This window comes from Typopeltis vanoorti, chromosome 9 (assembly GCF_054136105.1).
Source record: "Typopeltis vanoorti isolate ZY-2024b chromosome 9, IOZ_Tvanoo_1.0, whole genome shotgun sequence".
NCBI classification, from domain to species: Eukaryota; Metazoa; Arthropoda; class Arachnida; order Uropygi; family Thelyphonidae; genus Typopeltis; species Typopeltis vanoorti.
In genome coordinates this window covers 94,185,080-94,205,829 of record NC_143557.1, presented here as the reverse complement: position 1 = coordinate 94,205,829, position 20,750 = coordinate 94,185,080, and the positions used below count along the sequence as shown (strand labels likewise).

Sequence of the window (20,750 nt, the reverse complement as noted above, 5' to 3'; positions counted from 1 at the left end):
AATGAAAAAATATTGACGTTGATGGAACAAAGAAAAAAGTTAAAGAACAAACCTGAATATAAAAGCATGAATAAAGAAATAAAAAAAGAATGCAGGAAAGCCAAAGAGGAATGGATTAAATATAAATGTATAGATATAGAAAACCTTGATAGAAAACAGAGAAATGCATGAAAAGATCAGAGAAATGACAAGCGGGACAAATACAGCAAACCATGCAAGTGTCATTAGAGACTCAAGAGACCATATTCTAATGGATAAAAAAGAAATCATGGAAAGATGGATTGAATACACAAGGAAATTATATGAACAACAAAGAAATGATATTCCTGAACAGACTGATTTAGAAGGACCATCCATTTTACTCTGTGAAGTTGAAAATGCCGTCAGAAAACTAAAACCACATAAAGCTGCAGGAATAGATTGAGAGCCCTCAACCATTCTTGGCAGAATGGTTGAGGGCTCTCGATGAAGGATGACTGAAATTTCTAACAAAATTATGCAATAAAATATACGAGACTGGATTTTTACCCAAAGATATTAATCACTCAATTTTCGTTCCAATTCCCCAAAAATAAACAAAAGCTACAAGATGTGAAGAGTTCAGGACAATCAGCCTCATCAGTCAAGTATCAAAAGTCCTCCTATATGTTATTCTTGAAAGAAATAAAAGAAAAATAAACATAGAAATAAATAATACACAAAGTGGCTTCAAGGAAAATGTAGGTACAAGAGAAGGTATTTTCAACGTCAGAACCATCATAGAAAGATATCTAGAAAAACAAAAAGATGTGTACCTCTGCTTCATAGATTACAAAAAGGCATTCGACAATGTCCAACATGAACAATTAATTGAAATCCTTTCAAAAATAGGCATGGATGGAAAAGACATTAGGCTATTAACTAATCTTTACTGGGAACAGACTGCATCTTTGAGAATAAATAGAGAGACCTCAGAAGAATTTCCAGTTCAGAAAGGTGTGAGACAAGGCTGTGTCTTTTCTCCGATTCTCTTTAACCTATACACAGAAGAAATATTTAATAAAATTAGTAACCTGAAAGGAATCACTGTAGGGGAAGAAATATTAATAACCTAGGTTGAGGGCTTGCATGCAGATGACCCAATTCTTCTAGCTGAAAACAAATGTGACCTCAAAACTCTTATGGATGAAACCCTCAAGTATAGCGAACAGTATAGCCTCAGTTTCAACTTTCAAAAGACAAAAATCATGATAATTTCAAGAGAAAAGAAAATACCAAAAATATGCATCGATATAAAAGGAAATAAATTAGAACAGGTGCAAAAATACATATACCTCGGACACTTGATCACAGAGAATGGCAGGACAGAAGATGAAATTAGAAAAAGGATTGAAATTGCAAGGTCAACTTTCAACATTATGAAAAATCTACTAACATCTAGAGAATTAAATCTGAAAACAAGACTAAGAATCTCCAAATGCTACATATGGTCTACATTATTATATGGAGTAGAAACATAAGCACTCTCCAATCTGAGTGTGAAAAAACTGGAGGCCTTTGAAATGTGGATGCTGCGAAGAATTATGAGAATATCATGGAAAGAAAAAAAGACAAATGAAGAGGTACTAGAGATGGCAGGCGTCAACAGGAGCCTGATGAAAGAAATTAAAAAGAGAAAAGTCAGATATTTTGGACATATTCTGAGACATAACAATTCATGCTGTTCTTCAGTTAATTTGTGGTACTGAGACCACATGTTGCTAAACATATAACAGGTTTAATAAAATAAACAATAGAATCCAACAAGTTTCGTAAGTCATCAGACTTACATCATCATCATCAGGTGTATAGAAAAAATTAATTACACATAGCAGATAGTATCAGAACTTCACAATTAGCACATACAAACAAGTAACCAGAATAAACCATTTTATTAATTACTTATATGCATTGGAACAATGCCAGATGTTGCTGTCACATTTTGTAGCATGATGTATGTCATATTCCAGTCTGCAGTTGTTAGATTTTTGATGAAAGCAAACCAAACTTGGTATAGGATTAAGCCTTGATTTTTATTACATTCCATGGGGATCTGGAGCATTTTCAAGGATTCTGTAAACTTTCTTGTAAAACTATTATGATCAACATATGGCATTTCTGTTTATTGCCAAACTACTTGATGGCTTGTGTTTGTTGTATGGAAGGCCAATCCAACCATTGGCATGGATGTTTGTAATTTATCGTAGTCAGTGATGAGCTATGGAAATTTTAACCAATGGCTCACATCGTCGAGCAAAAGAAAAAAAAAAAAAAAAAGCCGTATTTCACACAAAAACTTATATTAATACAGCTTGTGTACAAATTCCAATAAAAAAATATGAGAAGACAATCAACCTCTAAAGTTTATCATTTTTAAACAAATATTTCATGTTTCATGAAATATTTGCGCACAAATCATCTGTGTGAATTTATCTTACATAAGAAGCCTGAATGGCAAAGAAATGGAGCTCACATAGTAATTAGATAAGTACCAGATCGACATATTAGGGGTGACTGAAACAAAAAAGACAAAAACTGGTGAGATCTTTCTGAGCAATAAATACAAAATGTTATATTCAGGCAATGACAATCAAGGAAAAGAAGGGGTAGCCATAGTATTCAACACAAAATACGAGGCTCATCTTATTGAATGGCAGGCAGTGTCAAGTAGAGTGATTTGGGCAAATATCAGAATGGGGAACTGGACAATGAGACTTATTTGTGGCTATGGTTCCACAGGATATAATGGAGGAATTCCTCCATTATTATCCCACAGGATAATAATGGAGGAATTTTTTGAGGCTCTAGAGAAAGCTACTGATCCAATGGAAAAGGAAAAGTTGGTCCTTGTTGGGGATCTAAATAGCAGAGTAGGAAGTGATTGTCAGACATACAAAAATGTTTTGAGAAAATTTGGAGAAAAGAGCAAAGCTAATAATAATGCCAAATACCTGTTGGATTTCTGCTCAGGATATGGACTGGTTATTACTAACACCATGTTCCAACATAAAAATGTGCACAAATTCACATGGAGAAAAGAGGCAAGAAATAAGAAAAGTCTCATTGACTATGTTATTGTGGATAGTGATGTTTTCTCCTTGGTGCAGGACACCAGAGTGTACAGAGGATTTGAAATTGGAAGTGATCACTATTTAGTCTTGAGCAGGATAAAATTGAATTTCATATTGAAAAGAATGACATGTAAGAAAGTTTTAAAGAGAATAAAAGTTGAGGATTAAACTGTAGATTAAAATACACAAAGATCATTGAAGAAAAAATGAAGGAGTTGAGAACAGGAATTATACCTTGGAGATTCAGTGGCAAACCTTGAAGAAAACCCTGATTGATTCAGCCAGAGAGGCATGTGGTGAAGTTGTCTGCAAGGATAGAAAAATTAGAACTCCATGGTGAACACAGGAAGTTAAAGAGACAGTGAAGGAAAAGAAGAAAGCATATCAAAAGTTCCTGGCAAATAAGTCAGCTTGTGCGCTTAGAGAATACAGAGACAAATGTAAGAAAGCTTAACAGTGTGTAAAACTAGCTAAACAAAAGTCATGAGAGAACTTTGGCAAGAACATACAAAATAAATATCAAGAAGGTGGCAAAATATTCTGGAGGTTGTTGAAGAAGTTTAGGAATGGAGGAAAGAGTGCTGTAAAAGGAGACAGAGATGATAAAGGTGAAATGAAAATGGGAGAAAAAGATATCCATGAAGTATGGAGTAATTACTTTGAAAATTTGCTAAAAGAAACAAGCAGTGATGACAGCACAGTGATAAAAAACACTGACCAGGCATGCAGTCAAGAATACATATCCATACTTGAAATGCTAAAGTGTGGTGATATAAAAGTCTTACAGTGGCTGCACTGCATAGTTCAGAATGCCTGGACAGAGGGATGAATTCCCAATAATTGGAGTACAGCTGCCATAGTACCAATACATAAAATAGGGAAATAAAACTGAATGTGAGAATTACAGAAGTATTTCCCTATTGAGTGTTCCTGGTAAGATATATGCAAGTATACTTGAGAAACAGTTGAGAAGAATTGTGGAAGAAAAGCTTGGTGAAGAACAAGCTGGATTCAGGTCAAATAGAGGCTGTCAGGATCAGATCTTCACTTTACGACAAATAGTGGAGAAATCATGGGAACATAACAAAGATCTGTGTTTAATTTTTGTCGATTTGGAAAAGGCATATGACAAGGTGCCAAGAGAGAAGCTATTCAATACGCTACAGTTATATGATGTCAATGGGGCATTATATCAAGCAATACTTAGTCTTTATTTGAGTTGTAAGTCAGCAGTTAGAATTGAAGGAAGTACAGGAAGATGGTTTAATGTTAAATCTGGTGTGAGACAAGGATGTACATTATGAAGGAAAGTGGTATTAAACATGATATCAGAATTGGAGATGTTAATGTCAGCTCTTTGCTTTATGCGGACGATGTTATACTTCCAAATAAATCTGCTGCAAGTTTGCAAGATTCCCTGACTAAACTGAATAACTGTTGTAATAGATATGGTATGAAGGTCAGCATTAAAAAGACAAAGACAATGAAAATAGGCAGAATCATTGAAAATGTCAACTGTGTTGTGAATGGAGAACCTGTGGAACAAGTAAAACCTTTCAGCTACTTAGGCACGATTTTTAGTGAAGATGGTAAATTAAATATGGAAATAGACAACAGAATCAACAAAGCTGGTATGATAGGAAGTCAATTGAATAAATTCATATGGAATAAGAGAAAAATTAGTCGGAACACTAAATTAGCTGTATACAAGACAGTGTTTAAACCACTTTTAACTTATGGATCTGAGAGCTGGGTCAAAAGTAAAACACTTGACCAAAGACTAGAGACTGCAGATATCAGCGTCCTGAGAAAGATTAGTGGTGTGAACAGATGGCATCAATGGCAATATCATATTAAAAACGAGAATATTAGGAAAGAATTTGACATTGTCAGCATCCAGGAATGCGTTAGCAGAGCTAATCTCAGGTGGTATGGTCACTTAAACAGAATGGGCGAGGAAAGATTAGCAAAACACGTGTTCTCTGCCAGGTTGGCAAGAAAACGAGCTAGAGGAAGACCAAGATATAGATGGATTGATATGGCACAAAGTGCCTTAGACGATAGAAATATAAGATCTAGTAATGTCTTGACAAGTAACAGACTGATTTGGAGGAAAATTGTAGATAGGAAGTTAGTAATGATGTAAATTTTTCATGTAGTACTATCGTATCCTGTACACCCCCTTGAGGGTACACGGCAGGAATTTGATGATGATGATGATGAAATATAATAAGAATGAAATCTTTTATAATCTTTTATAAAACATTTGATTGGCTACTGGTTTTACCATATGATTGGCTACCAGAAGGGAGAAGGGTAAAGATAGCGCATGCGCTTATTTTATTTTCAAACTTGGGCACATTCGTTATAGAGGCGTTGAAACAATAATTCCAAATAATCTATACATTGCTGAATAGACTAATTTTTGTTAGGTTACGGTATGAGTTTGGCGCTTAATTTGTTTAAAAAAAAATTTTTTTTTTTTTAAAAAATAAAAAAGTAAACAAGAAGAATAAGGGGCTCGCAAATTTGAGAAAAATTTAACAAAGGGCTCACGCAAGCCCCCTCGAGCCCCTTATAACTCAACACTGATCGTAGTAATGAACTATGGGCAAGTTTACAACCTTTCATTGGTAGAAGTTGCATAGTTCTAGAGTAAAGTTTGCTCTTTAGGACAAGCAAATAATCCACCATAAGTGCCTCTGTAGTAGCACAGTTGGAAAAGCAACAATGTACTCTTCAAAGGAAAAATATCTGAGTTGTTATGATAAGAGGAATCTTTACATGGGAACATTTTCAACTGAAGGTACATTTAGCTGATGAAAAACTTGAGATTTTCATCCCTGCATACAAGCAAACTAGCCAGAGCATATACAATTAACAGACAAAAATACAAGGTGGGGAAGAGATGGTATAATGCGCAGATAGCAGATTATGTAGTACACTGGTGGACAGTGAATGGCATTGTTCCCTTCTGTGATAAATCATTGAACTTCATGGATGCATCACATAATAAATAATAATAATCATTCATTCCTGATAAAACTTAAAACTATGCACTATCTGATAGCATGGTCTGATTTACTGAATTTTACATATCTTACTTAATGTTACTGAAAAATAGCTGGGTAAAAGTTGCTTGAAATACCACAGTCAATAAAGCAATTTAGAATGTATACAAACTCCCTTTTAAACTATATTTATGAAAATATAGTTTATTTTCATAAATATAGTTTATGAAAATAACTATATTTATGAAAATGTAGTTGACTTTCACTCATAGTTCTAATGAAAGTCCATCAATGTACTTTTAAATAAAATTCACTACAGCAAACTTTCCACTATAACAAAGTGAAAGGAGTTTGCTATAGGGAATGCTGATTGTAAATAAAAATAAAATTTTAATAATTAAATTACTTTAAACAACCAATTCAATTAAAAAAAATGAAAATAATTAAATTACACATGTATAAAAATATTTAGATGTTTGATGTTATTAATTTTTAAATGGTAACTAAGTAGCTGATAGTTCACCGAAATTGGCATTTTCAGACCACATATACATGTATCAAAAAAATATGCAAGTACTATACCAGATATGGCATATATAATATTGTAACATAACTTTATATGATTATAAAATTCATGATTACACAGTACATAGATACCCAGAAAATTCCAGATGGGTTATGGTTTACTTCTAGCCTTTCCTAGCAGAAACATAATGTTTCCTGTAGCTCCTTCAGCTTTTAGAAAGCACATCTAGAATCTTCACTTTAAGCACTGCTTCTCATCCAAACAATGACCCAGATGATTTATACTTATTTTGTATAAATCACCCTTCCATAAACATATGCCTTTGAAGTCCTATTCTCACATTTCATTTCAAATAGTGTAGCTAAAAATCTTTGATTCTGTTCAGGAATCAACCCCCCCCCCCCAAAGGCTCCCTATTTCCTACTGACTTACTCCAATATCACACAGAAAATCTGATTGTGTTTTATGCCTCTTCCAAAAGAGGTGCACCATAGGCAATGCTTGGTAATTGTTCAACCGAACTGCCATCCAGTTCATTTGAACAGTTAAGAATTGAACCGATAACCTATATCTGCAAGAATTCTTCTTAAGTTGCTTATTCCTCATTCTGATCTCTAACTCACACACAGGACTGATGTTCAATTAATGTCATAGCACAAATATTTATAGATTATGTAATCTATCACATGGGACTTTTATCAAAAATAAATAAAGAATTCATAATTAAGAGTCAAAATGGATCTGACAAGATTGGAATATTCATCATCAATCATCATCATCAAATTCCTGACATGTACCCTCAAGGGGTGTACAGGCTATGATAGTACTACTTGAAAAATTCACATCATTACTAATTTCCTATCTACAACTTTCCTCCAAATCAGTCTGTTACTTGTCAAGACTCCAATATTATCAGATCTTATATTTCTATCTTCTAAGGCACTTTGTACCGTATCAATCCACCTATATCATGGTCTTCCTCTGGGTCGTTTTCTTACCAACCTGGCAGAGAACACTTGTTTTGCTAATCTTTCCTCGCCCATTCTGTTTAAGTGACCATACCACCTGAGATTAGCTCTGCTAACGCATTCCTGGATGCTGACAATGTCAAATTCTTTCCTAATTTCCTGGTTTTTAATATGATATTGCCATCGATGCCATCTGTTCGTGCCTCAGAACTCTCATATCTGCAGTCTCTAGTCTTTGGTCAAGTGTTTTACTTCTGAACCAGCTCTCAGATCCATAAGTTAAAACTGGTTTGAACACTGTCTTGTATACAGCTAATTTAGTGTTCCGACTAATTTCTCTCTTATTCCACATGAATTTATTCAATTGACTTCCTACCATACCAGCTTTGCTGATTCTGTTGTCTATATTTAATTTACCATCTTCAGTAAAAATCGTGCCTAAGTAACTGAAATGATTCACTTCTTCCACAGGTTCCCATTTCACAACACAGTTGACATTTTCAACAATTCTACCTATTTTCATTGTCTTTGTCTTTTTACTGCTGACCTACATACCACATCTATTACAACAGTTATTCAATTTAGTCAGGAAATCTTGCAAACTTGTAGCAGATTTATTTAGAAGTATAACATCGTCCGCATAAAGCAAAGAGCTGACATTAACATCTCCAATTCTGATATATCATGTTTAATACCACTTTCCTTCATAATGTGATCCATATAGATAATGAATAACAGAGGGGATAATGTACATCCATGTCTCACACCAGATTTAACATTAAACCATCTTCCTGTACTTCCTTCAATTCTAACTGCTGACTTACAACTCAAATAAAGACAAAGTATTGCTTGATATAATGCCCCATTGACATCATATAACTGTAGCATATTGAATAGCTTCTCTCTTGGCACCTTGTCATATGCCTTTTCCAAATCGACAAAAATTAAACACAGATCTTTGTTATGTTCCCATGATTTCTCCACTATTTGTTGTAAAGTGAAGATCTGATCCTGACAGCCTCTATTTGACCTGAATCCAGCTTGTTCTTCACCAAGCTTTTCTTCCACAATTCTTCTCAACTGTTTCTCAAGTATACTTGCATATATCTTACCAGGAACACTCAAAAGGGAAATACTTCTGTAATTCTCACATTCAGTTTTATTTCCCTTTTTATATATGGGTACTATTAGAGCTCTACTCCAATCATCGGGAATTCATCCCTCTGTCCAGGCTTTCTGACCTATGCAGTGCAGCCACTGTAAGACTTTTATACCACCATTCTTCAGCATTTCTGGTCGAATATCATCTACTCCTGCTGCCTTTCCACATTTCAAGCCTTTGATGGATTTTTCTACTTCAAGTATGGATATGTATTCCTGACTGTATGTTGAGTGTTTTTTACCACTGTGCTATCACTGCTTATTTCATTTAGCAATTTTTCGAAGTAATTACTCCATACGTCAAGGATATCTTTTTCTCCCGTTTTCATGTCACCTTTATCATCTCTAACTCCTTTTACAGCACTCTTTCCTCCATTTCTAAGCTTCTTCAACAACCTCCAAAATATCTCTCACCTTCTTGATATTTATTTTCTATGTTCTTGCCAAAGTCCTCCCATGACTTGTGTTTAGCTAGTTTTACACAGTGTTTAGCTTTCTTACATTTGTCTCTGTTTTCTCTAAGAGCAAAAGCTGACTTATTTGCCAGGAACTTTTGATATGCTTTCTTCTTTTCCTTCACTGTCTCTTTAACTTCCTGTGTTCACCATGGAGTTCTAATTTTTCTATCCTTGCAGACAACTTCACCACATGCCTCTCTGGCTGAATCAATCAGGGTTTTCTTCAAGGTTTGCCAATGAATCTCCAAGGTATAGTTCCTGTTCTCAACTCCTTCATTTTTTCTTGAATAATCTTTGTGTATTTTAGTCTGCAGTGACATCTGAGATCTCCTCAACTTTTATTCGCTTTAAAACTTTCTTACATGTCATTCTTTTCAATATGAAATTCAATTTTATCCTGCTCAAGACTAAATTGTGATCACTTCCAATTTCAAATCCTCTGTACACTCTGGTGTCCTGCACCAAGGAGAAAACATCACTATCAACAATAACATAGTCAATGAGACTTTTATTATTCCTTGCTTCTTCTCTCCATGTGAATTTGCACATTTTTATGTTGGAACATGGTGTTAGTAATAACCAGTCCATGTTCTGAGCAGAAATCCAACAGATATTTGCCATTATTATTAGCTTTGCTCTTTTCTCCAAATTTTCCCAAAATATTTTTGTATGTCTGACAATCACTTCCTACTCTGCTATTTAGATCCCCAACAAGGACCAACTTTTCCTTTTTCATTGTGTCAGTTATTTTTTTTCTAAATCATCAAGAAATTCCTCCACTTCTACCTTAGTAGAACCTTCTGGGTACCATAGGCACAAATAAGTCTCATTGTCCAGTTCCCCATTCTCATATTTGCCCACATTACTCTACTTGAGACTGCCTGCCATTCAAGAAGATTAGCCTCATATTTTGTGTTGAATACTATGGCTACTCCTTTTCCTTGATTGTCATTTCCTGAATATAACATTTTGTATTTATTGCTCAGAAAGATCTCACCAGTTTTTGTCTTCTTTATTTCAGTCACCCCTATTATGTCGATCTGGTACTTATCTAATTCCTCAGCTAGCTCCATTTCTTTGCCATTCAGGCTTTTTATGCTGATAGTACCGATCTTTAACTCTGGTAATGTTGAGTTGGGGTGTGCTTTCAGATTTGTTCCAGTAGCTGACTCTTCGCTGTTTGCCCTGGTTCCCTGGTGAACCGGGCGATGCCCTAGCCAGCATGAAATTTTGTCATGTTGGGTGCTTAAGGGTCAAAGCTGTATAACTGAGAGGAGACCTCCACATAGCCTTCAAAGGAAAGCGGAGAACCGACCAGGGCTTCTGACCTATTGTCCAATGCTCGCCTTCTCGTGGTGCACCCTGTTGGGTATCTACCTGGATACTGAACGAACGAGGATGGGCTGGCAATTTGGGATTTAGCCGACCAAATTATATTCTTATTGGCTTAAACCAATATACAAAGACTGGAATATCAGATTTAAAAAAAAAAACTCTTAAGGCGATTTCAAACAAACAGAAAGCACCACAATTACTTCAACCTCTTATTAGTTAATGGCTAGTAATTAAAGAGCTGAATCACCTCACATATTCGCTTAAGAAAATTCTGACAATCACAACTACCCTCAAATGACTGCTATAGCATCATATGCCAAATGATATATACAAAACAGGTTCAGATTATTATTATTATTATTATTATTAGACACTTCCAGGGAGTCCAAAGACTCATCGAGGGAGAGTGTACCAACAGCATCGAATGATTGGACCCTTCCAACTACTAACCGCGTTAAAACTTGCTTAACTTTTTGCTGAGCCATTAGTAGCAGAGGCTCTACCAATCGACCAACCTTTGCTGGCTGCTGACAGATATGTTATAAAGTTGCCATTTTATTATTATTTGACACCTCGAGGGATTCCAAAGACTCATTGAGGGAGGGCACCTGCTCTACAACTGTCTCCACCACTCATTCACTAACTATCCACCAACTGACTGCAACTACCTCAATGCCATCTACTGCCGACCACCACCACTAGTTTTCCACAGACAATCACAAACATCCCTGCCCAAGGCAGGATTTGAACCCTGCAGACTTTTGGCTGGAGAGCGGATATGCTAACCATTCGGCCAACCAGGCCAGCATTTTATCCATAGCATCAGAAACTACAAGAGAAGGAGATTGAATACATAGAAAATGGTTATGGAGTATTTGAAGGAAACAGCATCAGAATGTATACTCAGATCAGGACAATAAATTTGAGAGTGAGATGAATGAGTAACATCGATGAGTAGGATTTGCAAAAATGTAAATAAATAAAAATTTTGAAGGGAACATAAATGGAAATGTGATCAGCAAGCCTATGAACAGTACAAGGCAAACAGACAAGAAGGGTGACCAGTGTGGTAAGAAAGATATAATTGGATTATGAGAAAAACTTAGTCAAGCTAAAGAAAACCCAAAAGAGGTCTTTTACTAAATAGCAGGTAAAAGAAAGAAAGAAGAAGAATTATTATGGAAAGGTGACTTTATTGAATGGAAATGATGAATAGAATAAAAGAAATAGGTGAATTATGAGTGATAACTGTGAAGATGTGTATTATATATATATATGAACTGGAGATGTTAAGGATAGATATTATGCAATCTTCATGCAAGTATGGCAATAAGAAGATTAGATGAGATAGCAGTACATGAATTATGAGAAAGGATTTAATGAAGTCTCTAACTAGCAGGATCCCAAGGAAATGGAAAAGGGTAAGATAGTTTTGTTATATAAAGGTAGCTGCAGACCAATCAGTATCTCAGGAATAGTGGTTAAAGTAGCAGAAAAGTTAGTTAAGGCCAGAATTCTATGGGACAGCATGGCTTGCGAAGGGTGGGTCCTGCCTTAATAATAATACACTCATTTTCTATGATAAAGTGAAGATAGAGAAAAAGAATGGCAAATACCATGATACTGCTGGACTTTGCAAAGGCATCTGAAAAATGCTGGACCCTGTGGAGCATAAATGAGAGAGAGAAAGAGAGTACTGACAGATAAACATCATAGAGTAACTGATTCAATAAGGCATTTAGTAGATTAGTGCTTCCAGAAACCGAGAAATCATTTAAACCTTGCACTACTGTTGCTAAAGTGTTTCAAACAAAGATAAAGTTCTTAGTGAAGTGAAGTATAAAAGCACTACATTAGTTAATACTACAGTTATCCATAAACCTGACAATCTGATTGCCAAAATGGAAAATGGTGTAGTTTGATGACAAAACTGGTTGGCATGTTCTCTTAAGCCAAGCGATTCTGAATAATGTTTTTGTTTGTAAAAATTATTCTAAATTTTTTGTTTGAATAAATCATTATCAACTTCCTGATAAGTACCCTCAAGGGATGTTCAGGCTACTATGACAGCACTACATGATTATGTGTATTACCTCCTATCCAGAAATTTCCTCCAAATCAGTCTATTACTTGTCAGCATTCCAGTATTATCTTATCTAACATTTCATGCTTCTAAGGCACTCCTGACTGAATCAATCCACCTAGACCTTGGTTTTCCTCTGGGTCTCTTTCCTGTCATCTTCAGGAAAAGCCTCAAATTGCCAGCCATTCCTCATTCACTCAATACCTGGTACCTGGTACCTACTATGGGGTACACCACATGAAGGTGAGACCATTAGGTTGGAAGCCCTGGTCGGTTCTCCACATTTCTAAAAGGTTCCATATCATCTGTTCTTCAGTCTGTAACTTTTAAATCAGTATGAACATATTAAGCCAAAGTGTGATCCTTAGAATGTTTCTATATACCATTCACTGCATTAGAAATTACTATAATGCAGTGACATGATGGTTTTGCATTAAATTGACTCTACATTGTATGAGGTGGTTTATTATTATCATCAAATAATGATAATAATGCTGACATATCACTATTCTCTAATATCTGTAGTCATCATCACTTATATTAGAACCTACAGAGCATTTAGAGGTAGCTATTTAGTGAAGTGTATATATATATATATATAAACAACTTATTGGTATTTTCATTCAGTTTTATTAGCAAAGTAGTCACACTTACCTCGTAATATATAATTTTGATAATTCTGGTCAGCTTCAGACCCAACTTTGATGAGACAGGCCAGTCCATCATTTTGTACAAACTCATGGACAAGATCCTTATCATCCTATTAGAAAGAAAGAATGAACTATATTATTAATAGAAATAATCCCCATGAGTGACAGCTGTAAATTAGTATTTTCATAAAGATGAAGAACATACACTATTATATTAAATTAAGGGGATATTAAATCCCACATAGTTTTAAAACCGAATAAGAAACTCAAAGATTGGAATCAGACAGTTTCTTGCCGAATATAGTAAACTATAAAGTATCGGCGACACTAGCGTTAGCCAATGCAAGTGATCCTAGTACGTAGTACAATACCGGATGACTCGTTGCAAAGGTGGGGGAAGTTCAGATCGCTATTCTTAGGTATTTTCCATAATGTAAAAACACATTTCCTAGGAAATGTATGCTGTTATTACATTATGGAGGGAGGTCACTACCCAGACCGGTTTCAGCCTTTTGTGAAATATGCCAGCCATTTGGAAGAATGTGCTTCCAAATGGCTGGCATATTGCTAGCAGTAATTTCATTCGACTTTGCGATTTTATAAGCAGGCTGAGATTTCTCTGATTTGGCTAGAAAAGTCTTGGAAGGCATCCGCTTCCAAAAAAGGCCTTTTTCATCGACGACGATAAATATTTATTGATCACAATAGTCCCCTTCTTACACAATTTTCTTCAAAATCTCTGGATATCTCCTTATCTGCACTTGCAACTTAGCCTATGATTAGAACATTATGTAGGCTATTTCTCTTTTTAAAATGCTCAAAATTACCCAGCACTAATGTAGAATTCTTCTTTTCCATCATTGATAGCCTTTCTGTTCAGGTTATAAAGAGACAATGCTTTTGATTTAATAAGGCCAGCGGGATCTATTTTTGGTTATAATCTTCGATCCATGTAAAAAGAAGTCTCTCTAATTCAATCATTATAATACTTTGATTTTCGAGTGCATGCATGATGAACTTGAAGCAGCTGCCTTACCTTCTTTGTATTCAGCAGTTGATTCACCCATTTTTATGTTCTTGTCCTATCTTCGCTCTGGACTCGCCTTGTTCATTTTTCTTTATTATTTCAAGTTTTTCTTCCAATCAAATTACTTTTTGAATAATTTTCACATTTCTATTTTTTGCTCACTAATTCTTCTACCATGATTAAAGGTTAGGAAAATAATTTAAAATAAAAAAGTAAGGAAAACAATTGCACGAGATATGATCATAAAATGCTATGTAATTAGCAGCAGATGACATAAATTTTGGCAGTAAATTTGGAACATAGTGTACATGGAAATAGTGTAGTATGCCATTAAAAATAACTTTGTAAAATGTTTCAAATCAGTAACTAAATTATTTCATCCTGGTTAGTGATTTTTTATAATAGTTAGCCATAAAAATGTATAGATCGAAAATTTTTAAAATCTGTAACATTTATTTTTAAGATATATATAGGCACACTAATCGAATTTGGGTATCGAAAAAAATGATGCATTAATTGAATTTTAGAGGCGAATTAATCGAATTTGGGTATCAAAAAAAATGACGCAATAATCAAAACCACACTAATCGGGGGGTGCATTAATCGAGGGATTGCTGTATAGACAATTTTCTTCAGTGGTAGTTAAGATTTTGAAAAAATTGATAAGAGCTTGTATATAAAAGAGAGTGATGGATGGGGTGAAATGCTTTATAGAGGCTAGCATGAACTTGTTCAGGCAATCTTGTTTGTAATATGGTCACCTTTTATAATAAGATTACAGAGTAGTTGAAGGCATGCACATGTATATTTTTTTTTATATTAATCCAATACACAAGAAATCAAGAGACCTATAAACACATCGGTGCCATGTGTGACGTGCAGATGAGGACTGAGATAGAAGTTTATTTTTGAAGCGCTGCAAGTTGTAATTGTTTGGGAATACCTCACGAGGAAATCTGTTCCAGAGGACAGAGATGGAGGGAATAAAAGAGGAAGAGAAGCAGGTTCAGTGTGTTTGCAGTTGCACAGTAAAGGGATGCTGGGCAAGTTGCTACTCTTGTATTAACAGGTGCAACTGAAAGTGAAGGAATGATAGTTGCCAATTCAAGGAGCAGTGACCATGGAAGTACCCGCAGAATAGACACAATGCTAAAACACTGTGTTGAAGTGAATCTTTAAGAGAGATAGAGAGGGATCATCAATGAGCCTAATTGCTCACCTTTGGACAGGATTTTAATTTTGGAGTGATGTGCACCACTCCAAACATGTGAGCAGTATTCTGGGCATGGGTGATTTGGGATTTGTATATAGCTAGAAGTTGGTTGGGTGTAAAATATCCTTTTGAACAAAAGAGAATGCCTGGCTTCTTGGATCCTGAGGAGCCTATTCATGTGATGTGCTTATGCCAGGAGAGACTGGAGGTGAATGTTAGTCCAAGCAGAGAGATCTGATCTTGTCTTGTGATTTGTATATGTGATTAAGGGTAAGGGTGGGTGAACTGAGATCTCTTTTGCAAGAGAAACAACAAGACTGTGTTTTGGTGGCATATCTTTCAATGGGGAAAAGTTGTCCTCATCCCATTGAAGGATAATATGAAGATCAATGTTTAGGGCACTGGTTGTAGATGATCTTGTAGCCTGGAATGTCAGACATCGTCAAATGAGTAGGATGAGTGGAGAGTACTATTGTCAGTAAAGCTGTGGATAGGATTAGTGGTGATTACGAGTAGGTTATTTATCAACAAGAGAAAGAGAGGAGGTGAGAGGACAGAGCCTTGAGGCACTCCAGCATTGATGGTGAAGCTCGTAGAGAGAGAGATTTACCATACCTCACAGAGAATGACCAGAGAGAAAGCTGGTTACCCAATTACACAGGGTGGCAGAGAGACCAAAGGATGGCAGTTTGTTGAGCAGGGTTGTGACCACACATAGTCAGAGGATTTGAAAATGTCAAGGGTGATGCCACAACTTTATCCAAACCTTTCCATGATGCATATCCAGTGGTGGATGATGTAAGCTACAAGGTCAGCTGTGGATGAAGGATGGAATCCATATTGGTGGTTGCTGATTAATTGGTGGACCTCTAAGTAGTGGAAGAGTTGGGTATTGATGACTTTCTGCATTATTTTAGAAAGGACTGAAGTGATAGCAATTGGTTGGTAGCTTGATGGGTTACTTCTATCATCCTTTTTTGGTATTATATGCTATTATAGTTCTGAATTTAGCAGTGATTGTCAGATTGCAACAAAACAAGTTGATATTTAAATTACAACCAATGGGTTTTGATGACCAACTAATAGTTTGGAATAGTATTTGCCTATCTGACAGGTATACAAAGGTTGTATATGAATGAGCAGTATCAAGGAAGAGGAATATAACTGGTAGGGCTCAGTACTGCTGTTGCAATTCAGGGAGATATTAATTGTTTGCAGATGACATGAAAATTAGTAACAGTGCTATATTGCAGCTTTTCAGGAGATTTGGAATAAGCTAGAAATGGGAATGTCAATTTAATGCAACAAAATGTAAGATTTTGAAATTTGGGATCCATATCCAAATGAGAGGCAAACATATTCTATTAGTGAAAATAACACTGCAGGAAGTGGAGGAAGGAAGGAAGGAAGGAAGGAAGGAAGGAAGAGATCTTGGAGTGATGGTGGATAAATATTTAAAGTTCATGAAACATATTGCAAAAGTGATGAAGACAACCCAGAGGACTGCTATAATATCGAAAAGGATGTTGACCAGCAGATAAGAGAGTGGTAGTTTTATTGTATAAAGCACTGATCAGACTACTTCGAGATCACTGTGCTCAAATCTGGTCACTAGAATTTGAAGAGAATGAAAGGACTTTAGAAAGAATAATAAAAGTACTTAACAAAAATTATATTAGGACTGCAGAATGTTGTTAGTTATGGGAAAGGACCAAGGGCATGTAATAGAGATTTTGGTGAATAGATATGAAGCATGATTAAAGTGTTTAGGTTGACAAGTATTTGTTGGATGGAAATACAGAGATATTTCATAATGAAGAACAAGGGATAAGAACAAGTGGCTCCCTGAAAGTTGAAAAAGGGAGTGGCAAGGCAGAGAGCAAGAAGTAACATTTAGTGTAGAGTGGCAGGAGCATAGAATTCATTGCCTGAGAAAGAGAGAGAAAGAGTGACAAGAGTGTAGATTGTAAATAAATTTAAGGAGTAGTATGATATGATAATCTTAGTGTTCTTTAAAGTAGATGAGTCGCATTACTCTATGCAGGTCCTGAATAATAATAATAATAATAATAACAATAATAATATTTTAAATGAACTGCAGGAAGAAGCACCTGGATACAGTGGCTCTTTGGAAGGATTTTAATAGGCTGGAAAGGTGGGTGAAGGAGAGGGACACTGGTTTTAAACACTGAGATTTGGGGGATGGAAGGTTGTATATTCTACAGGCAGGGCTATACTGGAGGAAACGAGATTCTGGGCAGTGGTTAAGAGACAGCTGAATTTCAGGAAACATGTTGCAAAGGCAGTGAAGTCCATCCAGAAGATTGCTGTAACAGTGAAGAAGAATACTCACCAGCAGATATAAAGATGTAGTAGTTCCACTTTAATAGACCACATTTAAACTACTATGTTGAGATCTGATCACTTGGATTTCAAGAAGATGTAATTTTAGAAAGCAAGCAAAGCAAATAACAAGATATCATGATTTTGGAATGTCAACTATGAGAACGAATTGTGAAAATCTGATTTACTGAATATGAGAAGGGGGGGGGCTGTGATACGACCAAGACATATGAAGAGAAGCTGTTGAAAGGAGCTTACCAATAAATGCAAGGAGGTTTTCCAAAAAGCAACACAGAGAGAAGAAAGAGAGAGAGCCATCCTTGAAAGTTGTATGGGGGGGGGGGAAGGAAATGAGAAATAGGTTCATTGCATGGAGAGTGGTAGATGCATGGAAAACATTACCTGAGAGACTAATGAATGCAGACAGTGAATTATTTTAATATGTAGCATGACTGACTTCTGTAATGAGTCTCCATGGATTCAATAAAAGGTCCAGTGATAATACAGTATGGAGCAAAAAAACAGTATTGAATAACTACAATGATATGTATTATGGAGTAAACAGGTTTATTAACAAAGAAATAGATGTTTACACATGATGATATGTATATCCACAACTCTTGGTGGAATCTTGGTCAAATAAAGCATTAAGGATGGACGGTAGATTACATGCTCGAAACGGGCACCTTGTCTTTCAAGACAAGTTTTGTAGCACATGCGATCTCTGTCATATTGGAGAACAAGAGTTGTTACATCTGGATATATCACAATTTTATTCCTTGGTCCAACAAGGTTTGAAGGTTGGTCATGGTGAAATACTCATTTCTTCAACATACCCCACACAAAGACATCAAGTATGTAAGATCAGGAGAACATGAAGGTATGGGAATCCTGTGAACCTCAAAATGAGCCTCCTGGGGAAGTGTTCTGATAAATAGACTCTAGAACCACGTGATGTGCAATAGGTTGTTCCGTCTTGTTGGAATAATTGTGCACGAAATGGAATGTTTTTTTGCACAACACTTCCTATGCAGATCCTGGATGAACAGAATCAACACATTCTTGATGTAGTATTCGCTATTCAAGGTTGCAGTTACACCACCCTCTTCAATGAAGCAAGGCCCAATTATGCCATTGGTGGAAACTGCACACTATGCGATGACCTACCTTCTCATTGTGAGGAGATTTCTCTTGGAAAAATTCAGGTCTCGAGAAACTAAGTAACCTGTATGTTCATCTGTTTACATGACCAGTTAGATGGGAATGCACTTTGTTTGAGAACCAGACATTATGGAAGAAGAACAGATCTTCATAGACATTGGCCAACATGCATGCACAGTATTCCTGCCATGCAGAGTAATCCGTTGCTATTAAACACTGATCCACCTGAATGATACACAAACAGCATCCAGCTCCTTAAGGATTCTCTGTAGTAACTGCCTCGTTATCCTAAGTTTTGCTGCATTGACTGCATTTCAAAGACTGTACCACTTGCTCCAGCACAAGCACATGATTCTCATTTGTGTTAACAGTTAATACTCTCCCCAAATGCCCTTTGCACTGCAGCAGAACACTCTGGATATGTTGGAACCTCTCGATAAGGCAATGATGACACTATTGCTTACGGCATACCTACAGAAACAACAAGCAAAATGCTCACAAACATGTCGTAGGCTTGGACTATTTGCTCCACTAACTCTGTATGAATGAAAATAATGCTCAACAATAAATGTCTTTTCTTCCAACATCAACACCATTGCTACAGCTAAATGTAACGGTATAGACTCTACATGTGCAGTTCTATTAATGGGCATGCAGTCGAATGGCATATCTCATAGTACATGTACTGAAGAGGATGCTGAAATTCGGTACTGTTTTTTTTTTGCACCATATCATATTAATGCTAATTAAAAATAATTACCCTTTAAAACATCTCTGCATTTACCTGAAATATTTGCTTCAGAGAAAATAAAGCTCTTCTTAGCTCCCTTCCTGTGGAATTCACTAATTTTTCTGGAAAAAAATAAAATAGAACATGTTATATATGGTAATAATTATAATTACATACAAAATTATAAAAACCTGAAAACTGTAATTGCATACTGATTACATTTTTGTTAGCATACTATATATATATATATATATATATATATATATATATATATATATTTCCTCTAGTCGGTGACTAGAGGAAATTTTTCTAAGCCTTTTTTCGACCGGTTCCCGAGTTAGTCGATCTCTGGCACGGGCAAGCAGGTTTTTCCTCCCGGAAACTCGGGTTTTTCGTCCTGTAAACTCAAGAAAATCGACCGTAGAACCCACATTATTTCAGACATTAAATATATTGTGTTAGAGTTAGAGACCACGAGATGGCGGCACATTTGAGCCGTCTCTCTTCACTGCGTACCGCTTAATTAGTGATAGCCTTGGGCCATCTGTCTCTGATTGGGTACCAGTGGAGATTGAACTGCCCACTCAGTCTCCAAAAAGTTAGATAGGGCTAAATGGCCTCGCCTACTCCCGTATATACGGGAATAAAAAGGCGTTAGCTGATTTTTTTTTTTTGATATACAGGGTGTTCGGGATAAATTTGACATATTTATAATTAATTATATTTTTCCGTAAGTTACATGTATTAACACACACTTCTCTTCATTTAAAAGTTTGGACCCTTCTTCATTCATATACAAGATGTCAGAAAGGATGGATAGCTGGAACCCACCTGAATCATGGAAGAGAATAACTTGTATCATGATGATTCGTGCCCGCCATCAAAATAAGGATATTACGACTGCTGCCCAATGCTCCCTGAATACAGTAAAAACAATCAGGCATGAACTAGAGACTTGCAATGGTGACTACGAGGATGTAGCAAGAAGAAAGATC

The 20,750-nt window shown here is 35.9% G+C and overlaps 1 protein-coding gene across 3 annotated transcripts in view; it reads right to left on the bottom strand.

Moving 5' to 3' along the window:
- Positions 1–20,750, bottom strand: part of LOC150103262 (FH1/FH2 domain-containing protein 3-like) — a 469,484-nt gene that overhangs the window by 197,936 nt on the left and 250,798 nt on the right. For all 3 annotated transcript variants that reach the window (XM_090397848.1, XM_090397849.1, XM_090397847.1), the window contains exons 6-7: positions 19,810–19,877; positions 13,286–13,391 (exon numbers count right to left, since the gene is read on the bottom strand). In XM_090397848.1, coding sequence (XP_090253974.1) covers positions 13,286–13,391; positions 19,810–19,877 — 174 coding nt within the window. The remainder of the gene's footprint in view (positions 1–13,285; positions 13,392–19,809; positions 19,878–20,750) is intronic.